We start from the raw sequence: 21,441 nt of genomic DNA, 5'->3' as shown, positions 1-21,441 counted from the left end.
AATCTGCACAGCTTGCAGTAAGGAGATTTGGTGTGTTCTTAGTTGACAATGGTAGAACCAAGGTGGTTGAAATCTTGTGGTGGTTCTTTCCTTTGACTTCTTTTTCTTAAGTAACAAGATATATGCTTTTAAAATTTTTTTCCTCAACTATAATTTAAGATCTTTAGATACCTTCCCCACTACCCCCCGCAAGTACTGTGAATATATTTTTACATGGTGTAGGAAGAAGCTAGCTAGGCAATATGTTGCAGATACAAATTCCAGAAACAGAAATAGTGATTATTTTTAGACACTTATTCCAACTAACAGTATTAGAAATACCTTGACTTTGTAAATAACCTATCAAGGCAATAATCTGATTTACTTTCCCATATTTAATGTCATTAAAAGATGTTAAGTTTCTAAGTTGGTTGAGTACAAAATTGGGTTATTGCACACACAGCTAAGGAACAGTGTTTCCCAGCCTTCAACGCTTCTTAGATTCTTTCCAGCTGGGCTCTTGGTGGGTGTTTAGAGCTGGGAGAGAGGGCTATTCCTGGGGAATGGCTTCTTATGTGAGCAATAGAGTCAAGCCATTTAGAATCTGGATCTTAGAGGTCATTTGGTCTAGTTACCCCTCACTGACAGATGAGGAACCTCAGGCCAAGGGGAGAAGTTACTTGCCTATGTAGCTGCTTTTTGGTAGAACCAGGACCAGAACTTACATCTTTTGTAGGGATTTTTTGAGAATCCTTCATCTGGTAGCACTGTGTATATCTCCCTGAGTTGCAACCAAAACAGCAGCTGCAAGCCTTTTTTTTTTCTTTTTTTTCCTTTTTTGAGATAGAGTCTTGCTCTGTCGCCCAGGCTGGAGCACAGTGGCATGATCTTAGCCCATGGCAACCTCTGCCTCCTGGGTCCAAGTGATTGTCCTGCCTCCGCTTCTCGAGTAGCTGGGATTACAGGCACATGCCACCATGCCTGGCTCATTTTTGTGTTTTTGGTAGAGATTGGGTGTTGCCATGTTGGCTAGGCTGGTCTCAAACTCCTGACCTCTGGTAATCCACCTGCCTCGGCCTCCCAAAGTGCTGGGATTACAGGTGTGAGCCACTGTGCCCGGCCACTGCTAGCTTTTTGTAGAGAAACCTGCTTCTGCTAGCTTTTTGTAGAGAAACCTGCTTCTGTTGAGATTGAAGCAGGTGGTCCTTGTGGCTCAGTGTGGGTGGTCTTACATGGAGTGAATGTGGGTGGATTTTCTAGGGACACTTTTTAGAAGAAACGAAAGAATTCCGGGGGCGGGGGGTAATTTTAGGACTTTACTTACAACTTGTTTTCTCTTTTTTAGCTAACAGATGAGCTTGCTCCTCCCAAACCACCTCTGCCTGAAGGTGAGGTCCCTCCACCTAGGCCCCCACCACCAGAGGAAAAGGATGAAGAGTTCCCTGAGCAGAAGGCCGGGGAGGTGATTAACCAGCCAATGATGATGGCTGCCAGACAGCTCCATGATGAAGCTCGCAAATGGTCCAGCAAGGTAAGTAGTGAAGCTTTTCTTGTTGAGAAAGGATGTCTTCTCAGAAAGGATGAAGGACCATGCACACAGCCCAGAAAGAAGAGTCTATTTGGAGTCACCCTCTCTCTCTCCTTTGGTTCCTGTGTTGCCAATAGCATGTTTCTCTTCTTACCTGTGGTTTAGTGAGATGTTTCTGGCGCCTGATGGTTTCTCCTTCAAGCTGCAAAAGCCAGAGCCAGGGTGCCTGTTATTTGAGAAGAGGGTTCCTGTCCTCTTTGTCCATTAGAGTGCCAGCTGCCTTGACTTTGGCATTTGGGGTCTTTTAGAAATTGCTTATCTTTCTTGTAACTGCAAATGTTTTTAGATGCTACATTGCTAATTATCAGAGCTCCAAATATGAATTCTGTGGACTGTGCTAAAGCTAGATGAAATGTTTGCATTTTGTTTGTTTTTTTTTTCACAGAAGCAAGTAGATTGGTATCTTAGAAGCCATATGCTTTTGTCCTTTCTCAGAATCATTTTATCTCTCAACTTAAGACAGCTCCAGGCTGTCTCTTACTCAGCAAATCTGAAGGTATAAATATTAATGTGGTTGGTAAAAATATGGATGCTACAGCAGTCTTGCCCTATGAATAACTTTTGCCTATTTTCCCCTAAATGATGAAAAGTGAGCAGTAGCTTTTCTAGATAAGAGGAATACTATTGCTAACCTTGCAGTGAAAGGTAGCTCTTAGTTCTAAACTGTTTCTAATATGACCCTAGATCTTTTTTCTTTAATGTTTTTATGACCCTAGATCTTTATTCCCACCACCTATTTGCCTTTATTCTTTGCACATCCTCAAAGCTTTCGAGCTCTTGTGCCAACTGTACTTCCTCAGGGACCTCCTGCACCTGCAGCTGATCTTGGATTTTTTTTCAGGCTGGGAAATTCACATTGGTTTTTAACACTGTATTTTGCTGAACTGTTAGCTGTGAGCCCAGGTTCTAAGACGGAAGGGAGACTTTGCTGGTGTTCGACCTGACCTGTAGAATTATTTATAATGGTATCTCTCCAACTGCATGTGGCAGAGTCCCACTGTGCATGGGGAGTGGGGGAGGTGACAGTGAAAATTTTAAAGGAAATTTAAATTTCATTACAATGAACCAAGATACACTATGCAGAACAAAAAATATACATGAATTATTTGAAACAAACAAACAAACAAACTTAAAAGCAGACAGCATTGGCCCACATTACTTGCCCCACTCTGCCATTTGTGGTCTGTCTCCTGAAGCGTGGAACATCAGGAGTTTGCTGACTTTGAGTTGTGTGAAGTCAGAAGCTACTTGAACCATGCATGTACTGGGCTGGGGAGGAATATCTGTTTGTGTGCCTGTCAACCTGTCTGTCTCTGTACACTGTGGGACTCTGAGCCTTAGCAGCAGTGAGCTGGCTTTTCTTTTGAGCAGCAGAGGTGGGTCTTGGCTGAGTTTAGGCAAGAGTTTAGATGGTACCTGAACCCCTTGTTGGCCCTGAATCCTCCAACATCGTCACCCTTTGGAGTCAGGTTTTGTGTGCAGGATAAGACTTTTAGGAGTGATAACAACCTCAGAGAAAATTCCATATAAACTACTTCCTCTTGAGTATAGATGTTTGATGTAAAGAACCTGTGTTCACCATTCTTCGTATAAATGGTTTGGCTTCGTTGTGGCAGTTTTTAATTTTCTTTCCACGTTAGTCTATTTTCAGCATCTGGCTTTTATAATCCCCATCCCTGGTTCTAAATTCATGTTCTCTCTATCATGATTCTCATTCTTAAATGAGCACCAATTTTGGATTCTGCGAGCTCAGCTGCAGTCACTTGGCAAGTTCACATATTATTCTATCTGTGAACTAGATAAGCAGTTTGGTGTGAGTGAGAACCTATTTTGCAAGAAATTTAGGTTGTACCCAAGGAGAAGCTTTCTGAGTTGGTACTAGCAATGGATGCAAAAAGAGATGGTAGAAGCTTTGCCTTGGAAGACCTTGAGGGGATAGAGAGCTGGTCTGATGTGTGGGTGTTCCCTGAGATGGGTGGCTGACAAGGTGGTTTCTTGAGGCTTCTTACAGCTGGGTGACGGTGGGATACTTAAGTTCTCTTCACTTACCATTGTGTTTGTTTTTCCTGCCTCTTTCCTAGTTTGGTATTCACTACCTCTGATGTATCATTTTTAATTCTGGGACTTTTAACTCATGAAGGAAATAATCTGTGTCTGGCAGCTGCAGAGATGACCCAAGTTGCCTCCTGTGTCCCAGGAAAATGTACAACAGTGACCATATGATTCAGCAGTGTTCAGTTTGTTCCGTTCAAAGTAACTTGTGTGGTTGCATTTACTTTTTCTCTCTGGATTCCTTTTAAAGGTAATTTGCTACTATCGTTTGGTTGTTTGGCTCCTCAGAAATATTCTGATGTGAGAATCACTCTTGTGAGGTTTAACTTTAGTATCAAGTATATTAAAGAAATGGATGCCACTTGCTTTCTTGGTGTAAAGATTTCTCCAGAAGCCCTTTGCCATTGGAGTGAGTCCCTTTTCTTCTCTGACCATACGGTGGCTTGGGCTGAGTAGCGCTGGAGGCTGAGAATTCCCCCTTCTATGAAGCTTGGTACACAAGGCTCCTAGAGAACATGTTTCTTTCTCATCCTAGGCAGGCTTTGGTCACTAAACCAGCTGAAGCCCAGTTTCCCAAGTCCTACTGCTCTTACTGACACTATCCCTGTTTCTCATCCTTCCCGCCATCGACAAAGCCGGGCATCCCAGCCGCTGAGGTGGGTATAGGTGTTGTAGCTGAGGCAGATGCGGCCGATGCTGCTGGGTTCCCTGTCCCCCCTGACATGGAAGACGATTACGAACCTGAGCTGCTGTTAATGCCATCCAATCAGCCGGTCAACCAGCCCATTCTGGCCGCGGCTCAGTCCTTGCATCGGGAAGCTACCAAGTGGTCTAGTAAGGTACTGATCAGCACCCCCAGTTGGGGGCTGCTCCATATGCATCCGGCCATGTGCAGCCTTGACACATTGCATCACTCATGATCTGTGCTGGTCCTGTGAGTCTGAGCAGGGCGGGCATCTGTCTGTCTGCACCATGTTGTTAGGACTGGCTTCACAAGTTTGATAGGTCTGCTAATGCCAGATTAATTGGACTGCATTTATGTTTGGGGAATGAAGAGAGATGGGGGGTCACTTTTTGAAAGGATTCCTTTTCTTACTGACTTTGTGGCCATCGTTGGAACTTTAAACCGCTTGGGAAGCCGTGGATGCATCTCTCAATGACTTCCAGGTCAGGAACCATGGTGGACCATTACGAGGACACCTGGCCTGACCATTGAGCTTTGCCTGCTCCCGACTGACCCCTCACTGATGGCTCAGGGAGAGCTGATGAGGGTGAGAGGCAGCTTTATATGGCAGGGTCTCTGGGGGAGGACTGCATGCTGCCCTGCACTTGGCTATGTGGCAGATGCTGGCCTTGATGGGAGTCCACAGAGAATGAGGCCTCACTGACTGCCTGTCCAGGTGTCTCAGTGGGAGGGAGTGGGAATGGGAAACGGAGTACTCAAGGCCACAAGACAGGCCTCCATAGAACTTTGGCCTTGAGGAATGAACCAAAGCTAGTTTGGAGAGTAGGGCAATTGGGATGATCACTTTTCCCTTTAAAGGTGGCATGCTGCAAGAAGAAAGGCTTTGAAGAGTGATGGGTAGTAACTAACCATGGCACCATGCTATCTTCTAACCAAGGTCATGGGGTCCTGGAATGATCCTAGGTCTGCACTAGAAGAGGTAGACCCAGAGGACCTTGTCTAACATGCCCTTTGCTTCTTGACTTCTTCCCATACCTGCATTCTCTCCGGCCTCAATTACTGCCTGAGATGTTACACCCTCCCAGCATAAATGATGAACTGCTTCATGGTGCCTGTGGGAGGCCTCTTGCAGAGCACCCTGCAGTGGTATGGTTTGTGTATGCCTCACTGCAATGTAGAGAAATGAAGGGCATGAGGGGAAAAATGAGGAGGGCCTGGCCTTTTAGCTAGTTTTGAACATTGCAGTTGCTATGACTTGGGGTTGTTAGCAGCCAAAAGAGGAGCTTTCATGAGATGGGCACAGAATAAATAACTTGTATCTTTCTTTTTTATGACCCATGAGGGTTTTAGTAAACTAAAATGCCAAGTCTACGATAAACTGCCATTCCTTGGAGTGAGGGTTCCATTTACAGCCTGAATCACGACTTTTATTTTCCTGATGCCTTCCCTTGCATCCTCTTCACTGAAGGTTCCTTTAACTGGAGTCTTCACTTAGCTGAGGGGACTGAAGAATTGATTCTTCACCCTTTTACATGGGAAAAATTAAAGCAACATGTTCGTTCAGGTTGATGGGACAAATAAGGTGGGAGGATTGCTTAAGCCCAGGAGGTCAAGGCTGCAGTAAGCTGTGATTGCACCACTGCACTCCAGCCTGGGTGACAGAGTGAGACCCTGTCTTGAAAAAACAAAACAAAACAAAACAAAAACAAACCAGAGGGCTAGCCAGAGCAGGCTAGATCAGAAAATATCTTTTTTTTTTTTTTTTTTCTCCCCTCACCCAGGCTGAGAATAGTTACTTGGGGTTTGACATTCTTTAGCAAGAGCCCTTGGCTGCTATTTGCAACAAGGGTAAGCATGAAGAGGGTGATTTCAGCATTTGGAAAGGCTCTTCTGTATTTTTCCCCTCAGGCCAGCTCTACTGCTTTCTCCCTATAGAAATGAAAGTGCCTATTTAACCAGCTCGTTGGCCCTGTCCCCAGTTTATTGATATGATTAACCTGGAGATGCCAAAGTGCTTGTTCAGTGCTGTGCCTGGGGTGCACAACTTGCCCTTTCAGACTAATATCTGGGTCTTCTTTTTTTTTTAGTCAGGAAATGTCTCTCTCCCTCTCCTTCTTTCCCCCTCCTCTCTCCTCTCTTCCCCCTCTGTTTCTCACACTGCGTGCTTGGGCACGTGCCCTGTCTCATTCTTTTTTTTCCTCCAGTGCTGTCCGTATCACTCAAGAACGGCCCTTTTCTCCTCTTCTCACCCTTCCGGAGGGATGCTAAGGTGGCAAGCTCCCTCCTCTTCTCTGCGTTTCTCCTTCCTTCCTTAACATGGCCAGAGCGTGGGCAGAGCTCACACTGTATCTTTGCTTCCCTGTAGGGCAATGACATCATTGCAGCAGCCAAGCGCATGGCTCTGCTGATGGCTGAGATGTCTCGGCTGGTAAGAGGGGGCAGTGGTACCAAGCGGGCGCTCATTCAGTGTGCCAAGGACATCGCCAAGGCCTCAGACGAGGTGACTCGGTTGGCCAAGGAGGTTGCCAAGCAGTGCACAGATAAACGGATTAGAACCAACCTCTTACAGGTACTCGGGGAAAGAGGCTGCGTGTGTGTGTGTGTGTGTGTGTGTGTGTGTGTGTGTTGGAGTGGGAGGGTATGAGAGGGAGAAAAGCAGGAGAGAAAAACTAGGTAAGGGAGAAAGAGGCACTTCACCGGGGACAGAAATAGCAGAAAGGAAAAAACACAAATGTACTGGGAATGACAGATTCAGGAAAGGTTACTTCCTAATCAAATGAATGCTTCCATTTCTGGAGAAAGGGATTGTACTGACCCTAGGGAAAAAAACAAGTGGAATTCTGCTGCTTATTTATCGAGTGCCTTCTCTATGCCAGCCACTGGGAATACAGAGGTAGGTAAGTCTTGCCTTCAAGGAGCTTGTGGGAGGATTGCTTAAGCCCAGGAGGTCAAGGCTGCAGTAAGCTGTGATTGCACCACTGCATTCCACCCTGGGTGAGGCAAACAGAGAAACATACCAAATTAAACTTTCTCTTTAGGTATGTGAGCGAATCCCAACCATAAGCACCCAGCTCAAAATCCTGTCCACAGTGAAGGCCACCATGCTGGGCCGGACCAACATCAGTGATGAGGAGTCGGAGCAGGTATGTGGCAGCTATTTTTGGTTTCTGGCTGGCAGCTTCTGTGCTGTTTTGCAGTAATTTAATTCCACTTCGGGGAAATTTTTACTTCTGAATCAAGTATCGAGTATTCAGTACGTGGGATGCACTCAGACTCTCTCAGGAGGGGAAAGTCTGTGTTGGATAGATACATCAGAAATTTGGAATTAGGGCCAGGTGCAGTGGCACATGCAGGTAATCCCAGCATTTTGGGAGGCTGAGGCAGGAGGATTGCTTAAGCCTAGGAGGTCAAGGCTGCAGTAAGCTGTGATTGCACCACTGCACTCCAGCCTGGGTGACAGAGTGAGACCCTGTCTTGAAAAAACAAAACAAAACAAAACAACAAACCAGGAATTGGGAACCAGGTGTGGTGGTGTGCATCTGTAGTCCCAGCTACTTAGGAGGCTCAGGCAGTAGGATCATTTGAAACTAGGAGTTCAAAACTAGCTTGGGCAAGATAGCAATCAATAGCCCATCTCAAAAATAAATAAATAAATAAATAAATAAAATAAAAGGAATTTGGAATTGCTCTTGGGCAACTATTGACATTTTACAGATAGGAAACTGAGGTCTAGAGAGGTTAAATGTCTAAAATAATACTGTGGATCAGTGGCAGTTAGGACTCCACTCAGTTCCTTACCCTTGGAATAAGTTTGGCTCTTTTGAGGCCTCCAGTGCCTGTTCCTTTCAACTCACTGTATGTTTCTGGCTGGAGAGAATGTCCGCTTTTCAGCTCTCTGGGTGTTAGTGCGTCAGGGAGGATGAATAGTGCAGGCTTTTCAGGGGCATGAGGTAGTTAGGCCTGTGCTGAAACTGAAATGACAGCTCAAAGGAGGTGCTTCTCTTATATTCTCTTTAGGTTTCTCTGATAGAGATAGAAATAAGGATGCTGAGAAGGTTCTCTTAACCACTGCTTCCTGCATATACCTTGGCAATTACCTCCTGAAGTTTGTCCTTCTTCCCAGAATCTTGGCCCAGGTCTTTCAGGAAACCCTCATTTGAGCACCCCTTACTCTCCTTATTTCCCCTCCGGGAGGCCCTGCTCTGAACCAGATTGCCAGATGGACTGCCCACACAGGGCTCATCACACATGAGGTACACAGTTTCGTTGGACTAGCCACACAGGGCTCGTCACACATGGTGTAAGGTGAAGCACTGTATTAGGTGTTAAGGGAGTTTAAAAAATTAAAAGACACAATCCCCCCCATGCCCCTTGGGGAACTCAAAAATAGTTTGAAAGAACAACTGTTTCTGATCTCTAGGCCAGGAGATAAGGCCCTGGGGCACTTTAGAAGAAATAAGGTGGCCATTCTTCTTGGTGCCATTATTGTTGCTTCTGCTACCATATTCTAATCCAACAACTCTCACCCTAATCCTCTCTTCTCCCAAACCATGGGAACTGTGTCTTCACACCTAACTTCCATATATTCTATATAGGGTTTGCACACTTGGCTATTTCTATGTCATGTGATCTCTTCTGTCCAAAGGAAGATGTAAAAAAATGGGGAAAGAAGGATAAGACTGAGATTCAGGCCTAATCACAGACTTAATCAATTAACCACTAAAAATATGTCTTGAGAATCATCTATTATGTTCCATTAAATATTCCAGTTTTAAAAAGGGTAGAAATTGACAGTATGATAGAATGGAAAAAACACAGGACTGTTTGGGAGGCTGAGGCAGGAGAATTGCTTGAACCCGGGAGGCGGAAGTTGCCGTGAGCTGAGATTGCACCATTGCACTCCAGCCTGGGCAACAAGAGCGAAACTCCATCTCAAAAAAAACCAAAACAAAAACCAAAACAAAAACCTATACGACGTAAGTCAGAAATCTTGAGTCCTAATCCTCACTTTATGAATGTCTCTGGGCCTGAGTCCCATTGCTGACCAAGTGAAAAGAACAACTGATGAGGAATTCCAGTCCACAATTACACTTACCAGAGGCCTGTGAAACTGAGTGTACAAATTTTATGCATGTGTGCATTTTTTCTGGGGGAGAATTCCCCGCCTTCATTAAATCCTCAAATGATGTATGACTCAAAAATAGCTAAGAATTACTGGGCTGATGAATTGCCAAGATCCTTGACTTTCTATGGTAGAATACCAATGTGATTTCAGTCCTCTAAGTTTGTGTGTTTGAAAGATTAACGTATTTAGATTTTCATGGGTTTATAGTGGTTGGCTGCTTGGTTTGTTCATTTGGTTGTTTTTAAAATTTGTTAATTAAATATTTATGAAATACCTCCTGTGTGCCAGGCACCATCCTAAATACTGGGGGTATAACAGTGAACAACACTGACAAAAAACTACTCTGTATAACTTAAATTTTAGTGTGAAGACAGAAAAAAACCTCAAAACTCCCAAACAACCTAGGTAAAATATGTAGTGTATCAGTTAGTGATGATAGGTTCAATGGAGAAAATGAGGCCAGGTGCGGTGGCTCATGCCTATAGTCTTAGCACTTTGGGAGGCTGAGGTGGGCAGATCACTTGAGCCCAGGAGTTTGAGTCCAACCTGGGCAACATGGCGGAACCTAGATGTGGCAGCATGTACCTATTATCTCTACAAAAATCAAAAAAATTACCCAGATATGGCAGCATGTACCTATTGTCCCAGCTGTTCAAAGGCTGAGGCAGGAGGATCCTTGAGCGCAGGAGGCAGAGGCTGCAGTGGCCAAGATCACACCACTGCACTCCAGCCTGGATGACAGAGAAAGACCCCATCTCAAAAAAAGAATGAGCAGGGAAATCCTCACCAACGTGACAAGTGAGCAAAGATCTGAAGATGAGGGGGATCCCTGAGGAAAAAGCAGTCCAGGTAGAGGAAACAGTAAGCCCTGAGGGAGAAGCATGTTTGAAGACCAAGAAAGAGGACATGCTGTAGGCTATCTGAAGCCACAGTACACAATCAGCGATGGCCAGTTTTGGGTTCTTTTTGGTGATCTGGGAAAACCCCTAGTGATGCAAGCAAATATGGGGGATGCCAGATACCAGTGGGGTTAACTGCATCCCACTCCTAGCTGAAACCTATTTTAGAGACAGGCCTACATCAGGGACTCTGGGTAACAGAAGGTACCTCTTTCCTTGCAGGCCACAGAGATGCTGGTTCACAACGCCCAGAACCTCATGCAGTCTGTGAAGGAGACTGTGCGGGAAGCAGAAGCTGCTTCAATCAAAATTCGAACAGATGCTGGATTTACACTGCGCTGGGTTAGAAAGACTCCCTGGTACCAGTAGGCACCTGGCTGAGCCTGGCTGGCACAGAAACCTCTATTAAAAAGAAGGAAAATGATCTGAGTCCCAGGAGCTGCCCTGAGTTGCTGGGAGCTGAAAATCACATCCTGGCCTGACACATCAGAAAGGAATGGGGGCCTCTTCAAATTAGAAAACATTTATACTCTTTTTTCATGGACACTTTGAAATGTGTTTCTGTATAAACCCTGTATTCTCAAACACAGTTATACTTGTGCACCCTCTATCCCAATAGGCAGACTGGGTTTCTAGCCCATGGACTTCACATAAGCTCAGAATCCAAGTGAACACTAGCCAGACACCCTGCTCTGCCCTTGTTCCCTAGGGGACACTTCCCTCTGTTTCTCTTTCCTTGGCTCCCATCCACTCTTCCAGACTCCCAAGACCAAGGGCCCAGGCAAGTCAGTTACTAAGAGGAAAATTGCTGTGCCTCCAAAAATTGTTTTGAGCTTTCCATGTTGCTGCCAACCATGCCTGCCTTCCCTGGGCTGTGCTACCTGGGTCCTTTTCAGAAGTGAGCTTCGCTGCTACAGGGGAAGGTGGCCTCTGTGGAGCCCCAGCATATGGGGCCTGGATTCATTTCCTGCCCTTCCTCAGTTTAATCCTTTTAGTTTCCCACAATATAAAACCGTATTTCACCGTCAGGAAGAAATCACAGAATCATATGATTTTGCCTTTACCATGCCCCTGAGCAATGTCTGTGCTAGGGAAACTTCCCATCCCATATCCTGCCTCAGCCCGCCAAGGTAGCCATCCCATGAACACACTGTGTCCTGGTGCTCTCTCCCGCTGGAAGGGCAGAGTAGCCCGGGTGTGGCCCTGCCATCTTCTCAGCAGGGCCACTCCTGGCACTCAATGCTTAGTCACTGCCTGCAGAGGTCTGTGCTGAGGCCTTATCATTCATTCTTAGCTCTTAATTGTTCATTTTGAGCTGAAATGCTGCATTTTAATTTTAACCAAAACATGTCTCCTATCCTGGTTTTTGTAGCATTCCTCCACACCCTTTCTAAACAAGATTTTAAAGACATGTAGGTGTTTGTTCATCTGTAACTCTAAAAGATCCTTTTTATCCTTTTAAAATTCAGTCCTAAGAATGAGTGCTTGTCCCCTAACAGTGTTTAATGGCAAGGCAGCCTTGTCCGAAGGACACCTCCTGCCTAAAGGAGAGTGGTATTTGCAGACTAGAATTCTAGTGCTGCTGAAGATGAATCAATGGGAAATACTACACCTGTAATTCCTACCTCCCTGCAACCAACTACAACCAAGCTCTCTGCATCTACTCCCAAGTACGGGGTTCAAGAGAGTAATGGGTTTCATATTTCTTATCACCACAGTAAGTTCCCACTAGGCAAAATGAGAGGGCAATGTTTCCTTTTTGGTACTTATTACTGCTAAGTATTTTCCAGCACGTGAAACCTTATTTTTCCCCAAAGCCAGAACCAGATGAGTAAAGGAGTAAGAACCCTTGCCTGAACATCCTTCCATCTCACCTATCACTGTGTGTTAGTTCCCAACATCGAATGTGTAAAACTTAAGTTGGTCCTGTACACTCAGGCTTTCACTATTTCCTTTAAAATGAGGATGATTATTTTCAAGGCCCTCAGCATATTTGTATAGTTGCTTGCCTGATATAAATGCAATATTAATGCCTTTAAAGTATGAATCTATGCCAAAGATCACTTGTTGTTTTACTAAAGATTTACTTAGAGGAAATAAGAAAAATCATGTTTGCTCTCCCGGTTCTTCCAGTGGTTTGAGACACTGGTTTACACTTTATGCCGGATGTGCTTTTCTCCAATATCAGTGCTCAAGACACAGTGCAGCAAATTAAAAAAAAAAAAAAAAAAATCCCTGAATGATTAGAGAATCACCGCTAAAAAACTACATTTATAAGCTAGGATTTGTTATATGCAAATATTTTCTGCCTCTTCTTTTGTTCTGTTTAAAACAATAAAATGCATTTGTATAAATAATGCTTTCAATGATGGGTATGTTATTTTAGCAAGAACTTTTAGGTCAGGTTTCTCCTTTGTTTTGATGAAGAGCCAATGAAACTAATCCTCAAGATCTGGAAACTAAAGATTTTTATTTAATCCAATGTTGTACTGGAAGAAGAAATCAACGGTGGTATATTTACTTAACAAGGATGTGTGTGATACAAGACAACTATGGGGATTACACACTTAAAGGAATGGAAGTGGCAAAGGTTAACAGTAGGCAGAAAGCAGCTGGATGAAACAGTTTGTTTTCACCTTAGAAGATTCTAGCTATCTGTGGAGACCATCACTGTTCCCTGAAAAGCTAAAGTTGTTAAGTTTGTAGGAGTACCACAGGTCCTTCCCCCACTGCAAGACAGAGTCTTGCTCTGTTGCCCAGGCTGCAGTGCAGTGGTGCAATCTTGGCTCACTGCAACCTCTGCCTCCTGGGTTCAAGCAATTCTCCTGCTTCAGCCTCCCATGTAGCTGGGATTACAGGCGTGCACCACCATGCCTGGCTAATTTTTGTATTATTAGTAGAGATGGGGTTTCACCATGTTGGCCAGGCTGGTCTTGAACTCCTGACCTCAAGTGATCCACCCACCTTGACCTCCCAAAGTGCTGGGATTACAGGTGTGATCCACCATGCCCGGCCACACAGGTCTGTTTTTCATATTCCAAAGCCTAGTATAGAATAAATAGGGTTTTCAGGGATCCACCAGGAAAAAGCCCTTATATGGGCCATAAGGCAGAGATAGCTTTGGGGGACATAGTCCTCTTCTTCCTTAAAGAAACACTGACTAAAATAGTAGGAGCAGGTTTTTAGAGTAGAGTTGGGACATCACTGTTTTTGCCTGATTTTCTAGATCTGAAAGGGGTAACATGTCATTAAAGGGTGGTGATATTGATATTTAGTGTTGCCAACTGCTATTATCACTGCTTTATCTTGGAAAGTTGCCAAATATAAAGACAGATTCCAGCCTGTTTGAGTTAAAGGAAAGTTCAAGGCTACTACTGAATTAGCAGAACTGTCTTGTTTTTGCCATTTACCATATGTTCACTGGTGCTACCTTCCTGCTGCAGTATAATCATTTTCTCAAATCACTTGCCGCTTAGGACAAGATCAGCATTTTCTTGATCTTGTTCTGTATTTGTTCCTGATTTTCTACTGTAGCACCACTTAAGAAATGAACCTATCACAGGAACTCCCTTTGGATAAAATAATGTGACTCCCACACACTGGAAATAATCATCTACTTCATTTGTTCTTGATATGCTTCCTTATGAATTTAGAACTAAGGGATCCAGGATTAGCTGTAACTCTGCTTGAAAAATATTTTACTACCACTAAGTATTCAGGAATCTTTGTTATCAGTAGGTGGTAGTAGTGATAGAGAAGGGAGCTTTGATCACTAATCTCTCAGACTGTGGCCAGAATGGTGATGCTTAAGCCAAGTATGAATGGCTATTAACATAACGAGGTTAGGGAAGGAGTACTGAGAAGTGCTTTGCAGCAACACTCACAGCTTGTGTGATGATGCAGAAGAAAATCTGATCATGTTCATCCTGCTTTGACAATGAGCCTTGCCCATTGGAGAATGTTCAATCAATAGTAGACCTAAAAAAAAGTCAACTTGTTGCTTTCATCTTTTTATTGATAGCATAGCCAGAGCTACCGAAATGATTTACGGGATTCTAGTAAATTAATAAATACAGTAATTTGATTGTAAAAGAAAACATTCTATTTGGACATTTTAGTAGAAACTGCTAGAAGGAAGGAGCTCCTGGCATACATTCTACTTGGATAGAAGAGAAGATAGCACAGGAGGAGAATTGGACAGTCCAGGTATAGACTGTTGAGATTAGGGATTCAGCAGAAAGCGAAGCAAATGTTCTGATTGTTCTTTTGAGGTACAAACTCTGAAGAGTCAAGACATTAAAAATAAAAAGCAACTGAACTGGGTAGCTTAACTTAGGCAAAAGGAATAAATATTTGGCAACATTTTGACTATTTGGCAGTTCTGTAAAATAACTGCCAATCTGAGATTAGTTTCTTCAGAAATATGGAAGCTGCAAAACGTTGCCTTTCTTATGCCATGAAAGACAGGGCAGACAAAGGTAAGAAAGCTGCTCCGTGGGCTCCTTGTACCAGCACCAACCAGCAGCCCTTGACAGCACAGATGGCATGAGTGTAAGGGCTATCCTTAGCATAAGGAAAAGACGGTTATAAGCTGAGAAGACGGAAAGAAGAATGGAGCTATAAAGAGAAGAAAATAGCATAAATAAGAAGGAAACATGAAGAATATCTTAACTTTCAGTCTTTCTCCATTTCTTGATGTCTAATGAGGCAAAAAATAACTGGGCAAGGACCACCAAGATGAAGAAGTTACATAAAATGACACAATGAAGTTGAGTGCAATAATACAACTGTTGACTGACTTTCCAAAACCATGGTGATCAGTACAGTATCATCAATGTTACCGAGGATTTTGTTTCTGCCTCATTATAACTCACTTCCATGTATTTTGTCAGTATAGTAAGTATATTTAAGCACTCCAGTGACAATTATGACAATAGTTTCTGGAAGAAATCTATGACTATAGCTTTGGGAAGCACACAATATGAAAAGGGAATTTCCCCTAAAGACAAGGAATGCAGGCAAATTCAACCCCTTAAGAACAACAACAAAAAAGGTAAAAGATTTAGAAAGACTGATGACAGTGAGGCAGGCACATTTTCCTCCTTTTGCTGAACTGGGGCATGAGACATTTAGGTTAACCATGGCTTAACTGGTGTTGGGTAAGCTTTATATTATAAAACATTAAGATGGCAAAGGTTTCACTTAAGTTTTTCTTTTACTACTTTAATTTGCTTAAAAGCACAAATGCTTGTGCTTGCAGTAACTTCCTGAAAGCAGAAGTAATGTTCCCTTTTACTACCTTAATAAAGCATTTGCCCCTGTGATACAAATGATTTTTTTACTGTGCTAACAGCTGAACCAGTGGCACAAAATTGAGATGGTATTTACTGCAGCAAGGTCCCTGTAAATCAAATAAGCTTTACATAAAAATCTTATTTATAAAAAATACAATACCAAGTACAGAGAGAATGGAGCATGGAGCAGCAGTGCTCCCTGCCAGGGCCATGTGGAAGTGGCTTTTGCTACAGTGCTTGCTTAATGGCACAAGTGAAAAGCTGAATAAGGCAAACACTTGAAGAGGCAGTTTTCTGTAAACTTCTGGGGGTGGGGGGAATTTCCTCTCTTGGGACAGATACTGGTTTGGGATGGCTAAGATCACGTGTGATATTTGGCTGCACCTGACACATCACAGATTTAAGATAGCTTCTGCTGGATGAGACCAGCTAACTCCTTTTAGGAGAGAGGTTATCACTATAGCTTTCTGCCTTTACTGTTACAATGTGCAGCCGTCAGATGGTATTCTCCTATGGAAAAAAAATCACCTCCAACATCTTCCTAAGTGAAAAGATACAAAATAAGCTAAGTCACTAAAAGGTTTCCTTAGCTTAAAGCTCCTTAAGAATCCTACATTGATAACTAAGCAACTTTGTTAGCGGTGTGTAGCTAGACACAAATGCTTTAACTAGAATATCTATTCCCACCCACTTGGTACCTAATAGTAATACATCATAATGACACTTGGAAAACAAACTGGTCTTGAGAAATTTTGGCCTCTTCTCATGTCCTCACTTGGAACTTTCCAGCTTTCGTGACGTATTTGACTCCTTTAAATGGCTTATATTTCTCCCCATACATGTCCAAACGGTTCACTTTTAAGCCTGTGTCAAAAAGAATGAAAAAGAATAAATAATCATCATCCCAACCAATATGTTAGCAATGAGCACTATATGGTAAATCTGACATTAACCAGTGTCCCTTCCACCATTTGGAAGAAATGTCTCTTCTATCATTTACAAATTATTGCACTTTGATGGTATGGTTTTGGTTAAGATTCCCACACAGGCAGGGAATGTCTGTGAAGTATAATTCTACTTTCTATAAATATGAATAACTCCCTTTTTGGTGCTTGAATGAGGGCAGAGGTGAGGGGAAGCTGTTTGAAATAAGGTGTTCTCCAAAATCATTTGGTTGATGCCTGGGAGATGGCCCCACCAAGCACAGTGTAAAAGGCAAATGGGCTACTGCTCTTCCTTTTTTTTTTTTTCCTGAGATGGAGTCTCGCTCTGTTGCCCAGGCTGGAGTGCAGTGGTGCAATCTCGGCTCACTGCAAGCTCCGCCTCCCGGGTACACGCCATTCTCCTGCCTCAGCCTCCCGAGTAGCTGGGACTACAGGCGCCCACCACCACGCCTGGCTAATTTTTTGTAGTTTTAGTAGAGACGGGGTTTCACCGTGTTGACCAGGATGGTCTTGATCTCCTGACCTCGTGATCCTCCTGCCTCGGCCTCCCAAAGTGCTAGGATTACAGGCGTGAGCCACCGCGCCCGGCCAAAGGGCTACTGCTCTTTCTAGAGAGGGAAACTTTTGTTACTCTTCTAAGTGCCTAATAATTGAGCTTGCAAAACTCAATTACCCTTAACTACAAGTCAACCTTACCCTTACCTGAAATAGCAAGCTGCTGGATCTTAAACTGTATATTGAGGCTCGGATTCTCTTCTGGTTTGGGGGCTCCAGACTGTAAATTTACCAGTCCTTTAAGACTTGGGAGCTTTTGTGGAGTAATTTTTCCCACATCCCATGTTAGTACCTTAAAAAGACAAAGAATGAAAAACAAATAGAACCATTTATTAAAGACAAACCCTCAAAAACAAGGTTCAAAGACATCATAAACTTCTGTATCATAAACTTCTGTAAAAATGAAGTGCAGTCTCTTGAAAACAAGAGATCTGGGATCTACAGTGAGTTTACCTCTGATTAGCTCTGTGACTTTGAATGGGGAGTAAGGACAGAGAATCTACATTTGTTGAGCATTTTCTTTTGTATTAGCACCGTGCTTAGCACTATTCATATGTTATCTCATTGAGGGCTGTGAAGTAGCTTTTGTCTTCTATTTACAAATGAGGAAATTAAGGCTCAGAGATCAAATGACTTGCTCAAGGTCACACAGCTAGTCAGAGGTAAGGCTGGGATTTGAACCTAAGGCTCTCTGATTTCAAATGTTCTCCATCATACCATCTTCACTACTTTTCTCTGGGCCTGTTTCTTTTTCTTTCTTTTTTTGAGACAGAGTTTCGCTCTTGTTGCCCAGGATGGAGTGCAATGGCGCAATCTTGGCTCACCACAACCTCCGCCTCTCGGGTTCAAGCGATACTCCTGCCTCAGCATCCCAAGCAGCTGGGATACAGGCATGCGCCACCATGCCCAGCTAATTTTGTAGCTTTAGTAGAGATGGGCTTTCTCCATGTTGGTCAGGCTGGTCTTGAACTCCTGACCTCAGGTGATCCGCCCGCCTCGGCCTCCCAAAGTGCTGGGATTACAGGCATAAGCCACTGTGCACGGCCTCTGTTTATTTTTCTGTAAAATAATTAGATTGACTTAAGATGGTGTTTTTAAAACTTTTAGCTGTGAAACCCATTGTTCAAATGAAATCTTAGGTGTGGAGGCTCAGCAGCAAATGAGAAAGAAAGCAAAGCTGTCATAGCTGAAGCTGTGGTAAAGGGCCAGGAATCTGAAGCTCCCTTTCTCAGCCCTGTGTGGTCTCCAGGAGGTTCTTTGAATCCTTACAACTGCATTAAATAATCTTTAACATCCTATGATGTTATTCAAAAAACATGTCTTTTCATTTATCAGGTAGCTCAATGACTCTGCTATTGAAAACAATCATATTTACTAGCTAATCAGGAAGCTGAGAGAAAATCATCTGCTACAGTTTCTCTGAAAACCCTCTGCTACAGGAAAATTTAAGTAGGGTGAGGAAGCAGCTTTCCTAGCCCTGTGAAAGAGTATGAAATGATGCTTTTAAATTAAAAAGGAAGAAAAAGGTCTTAATGATCAATTTATATAGAAAACTTAATAATTCATATACCATCATAATATCTTCTTCTACATAATGTTTTCTCTTTTTAAAAAAGCTTTTACTTCTTTCTTATTAGATAGCAGAGTGAGGCTCTGGATTAATAATGGATGAGTGAAGGCACATTCTGAAAAAGGACAGAATGACACACTTTTCTGTTCATCTGCTCAGTAGCAGCTGCAGGATTCCTTCGGCAGCCAGTGGCAGAAGCACAGCACAGTATGCTCTCTAGGTTTTGATACGAACTTTAGTTTTAAACAAGGTGCTAAACCTTTCCCTCCATTCCTCCCCACAAATCACAAAATAGATTGCAGAAACACTTGCTCACTCTTGATTTGAAGTGGCTGTACCTTGGTGACTGGATCAAATGTATAGCTGCCTTGTGTGGTTGTCAGGTTCATGTTCAGCACAACTTTTGGCATGTGAACTGTCACTGTAATTCCTTCAATAGTTTTCCCCATATTCTGCTTTGGTCCAATTGTTATATCAAATCTGCCGCAAGAACTGTTCTCTTTAAAGCTGATACTATGTTTCACATACACTGGTATTGCCACTAGACTAAAAAGAGAAACAGAGAAAGATACAAAAGCATAAACACAATTAATGGTGTGGGGACAGCATCAGAGGTATCCCGAAAACCTCTGTCCAGAGTATCCTACCGTACCTTTAACTCCACAATAAGGTGCTACAGAGTTGGCTCTCTGTAGCCACAGTTATGCATCCTTGAATTTGACCAGTTGAGGATTGAAAATATTATTTAACACTATCGGCCAGGCGTGGTGGCTCATGCCTGTAATCCCAGCACTTTGGGAGGCCGAGACTGGCGGTGGGAGGGGATCACCTGAGGTCAGGAGTTTGAGACCAGCCTGGCCAACATAGTGAAACCTCATCTCTACAAAAATACAAAAATTAGCTGAGGCTGGGTGTGGTGGCTCACACTTGTAATCCCAGTACTTTGGGAGGCCGAGGCGAGGAGTTCAAGACCAGCCTGGCCAACATGGTGAAACCTCGTCTCTACTAAAAATACAAAAATTAGCTGGGTGTGGTGGCTTGTGCCTGTAGTCCCAGCTACTCAGAAGGCTGAGGCAGGAGAATCACTTGAACCTGGGAAGTGGAGATTGCAGTGAGCTGAGATTGCGCCTCTGCACTCCAGCCTGGGCAACGGAGCGAGATTCCATCTCAAAAAAAAAAAAAAAAAAGTAAAAAATAACAATACAACTACAAAATATAATAAAAATAAAAAGTCAACCTGGTATAACAGTTATTTACACAGTGTTTACAGTGTACTATCACAAGTAACTTGGAGATGATTTAAAGTACCCAGGAGGATGTGCATAGGTTATATGCAAATACTACACCATTTTATATAAGGGACTTGAGCATCTGCTGATTTTTGCAACCAATCCTCCAAGGATACCAAGATGGTGGTACCTCCAGAACTGCAGATTCAGCATCTACACAAGGGGGAGCTGAGTATAGCATAATGTTCTGGTACCACTGTGCTGGGAACTGTATACAAATCAAGACAGAAATCTGAAGTTTAATAACAGTATAAACAATTGGGGTGGCTGGGTGCAGTGGCTCATGCCTATAATCCCGGCACTTTGGGAGGCCAAGGCAGGCAGATCACTGGAGGTCAGGAGTTTGAGACCAGCCTGGCCAACATGGTGAAACCCCCTCTCTACTAAAAAAAGTAACAAGAAACAAAAATTAGCTGGGCGCGGTGGCGGGCGCCTGTAATCCCAGCTACTTGGGAGGCTGAGGCAGAAGAATCACTTGAACCCAGGAGGTAGAGGTTGCCATAAGCCAAGATCACAGAATTGCACTCCAGCCTGGGCGACAATAGTGAAACTCTGTCTCAAAACAAACAAACAAAAAACCCAAAAAAACATAAAACAAACAAACAAAAAAAAACAATTGGGGCAAATGGCCCTAGTTTAAAAAAATGAATTATGATCCCACTGAAAAATAATGTAAAATATGTTTTATATAAATGAAAACAGTTCCTATGTGATGAGTCAAGAAACAGGCTGGGTGCGGTGGCTCACGCCTGTAATCCCAGTACTTTGGGAGGCTGAGGTGGGCGGATCACCCAAGGTCGGGAGTTCGAGACCAGCCTGACCAACATGGAGAAACCCTGTCTCTACTAAAAACACAAAATTAGCCGGGCGTGGTGGTACATGCATGTAATCCCAGCTACTTGGGAGGCTGAGGCAGAGAATCACTTGAACCCTGGAGGTGGAGGTTGAGGTAAGCCAAAATTTCACCATTGCACTCCAGTCTGAGCAACAAGAGCCGAACTCCGGTTCAAAGAAAAAAAGAGCCAAGAAATAATTTGTCTGCTTTTGAGTCCTGTCATAATGTTACTCAAATAACTTCTGGTATTTTCAAGAAACAAACTAGCTATAAAACTACGATCCCCAATGCTAAATTTTTTTTTATTTTTTTGAGATGCAATTTCACCCTCTTGGCCAGGCTGGAGTGCAGTGGCATGATCTGTCATTGCAACCTCTGCCTTCCAGGTTCAAGTGATTCTCATGCCTCAGCCTCCCAAGTAGTTGAGATTATAGGCACACGCTATCACGCCTGGCTAATTTTGTATTTTTAGTAGAGACAAGGTTTTACCACGTTGACCAGACTGGTCTAGAACTCCTGACCTCAAGTGATCTGCCCACACTGGCCTCCCAAAGTGTTGGGATTACAGGAGTGAACCACTGCACCCGGCTCTCAATGCTAAATAGTTCCTTAAAACCTCAAAGCAG

At 43.4% G+C, this 21,441-nt stretch overlaps 2 protein-coding genes across 9 annotated transcripts in view; one reads left to right on the top strand and one right to left on the bottom strand.

The window, feature by feature from the left end:
• The window catches only part of VCL (vinculin), a 126,431-nt gene extending 113,749 nt beyond the window's left edge, over positions 1–12,682 (top strand). The window contains exons 18-22 of one of the 3 annotated variants that reach the window (XM_025397576.1): positions 1,325–1,510; positions 4,255–4,458; positions 6,670–6,873; positions 7,343–7,447; positions 10,551–12,682. In XM_025397576.1, coding sequence (XP_025253361.1) covers positions 1,325–1,510; positions 4,255–4,458; positions 6,670–6,873; positions 7,343–7,447; positions 10,551–10,697 — 846 coding nt within the window. In that variant the 3' untranslated portion in view covers positions 10,698–12,682. The remainder of the gene's footprint in view (positions 1–1,324; positions 1,511–4,254; positions 4,459–6,669; positions 6,874–7,342; positions 7,448–10,550) is intronic. The other 2 variants (XM_025397577.1, XM_025397578.1) reach the window with 2 other exon arrangements.
• Positions 12,683–14,322: 1,640 nt separating this feature from the next.
• The window catches only part of AP3M1 (adaptor related protein complex 3 subunit mu 1), a 30,206-nt gene continuing 23,087 nt past the window's right edge, over positions 14,323–21,441 (bottom strand). For 5 of the 6 annotated variants that reach the window (XM_025397581.1, XM_025397580.1, XM_025397579.1 and 2 more), the window contains 3 exons: positions 19,030–19,237; positions 17,269–17,413; positions 14,323–16,486 (listed from right to left, as the gene is read on the bottom strand). In XM_025397581.1, the coding sequence (XP_025253366.1) occupies positions 16,386–16,486; positions 17,269–17,413; positions 19,030–19,237 (454 nt within the window). In that variant the 3' untranslated portion in view covers positions 14,323–16,385. Of the gene's footprint in view, positions 16,487–17,268; positions 17,414–19,007; positions 19,238–21,441 lie in introns of all 6 variants that reach the window. The other variant, XR_003121233.1, reaches the window with a different exon arrangement.

Source organism: Theropithecus gelada, chromosome 9 (assembly GCF_003255815.1).
Source record: "Theropithecus gelada isolate Dixy chromosome 9, Tgel_1.0, whole genome shotgun sequence".
Lineage (NCBI taxonomy): Eukaryota > Metazoa > Chordata > Mammalia > Primates > Cercopithecidae > Theropithecus > Theropithecus gelada.
The sequence above is the reverse complement of the archived record's forward strand: the minus strand, read 5'-3'. Positions and strand labels throughout refer to the sequence as shown.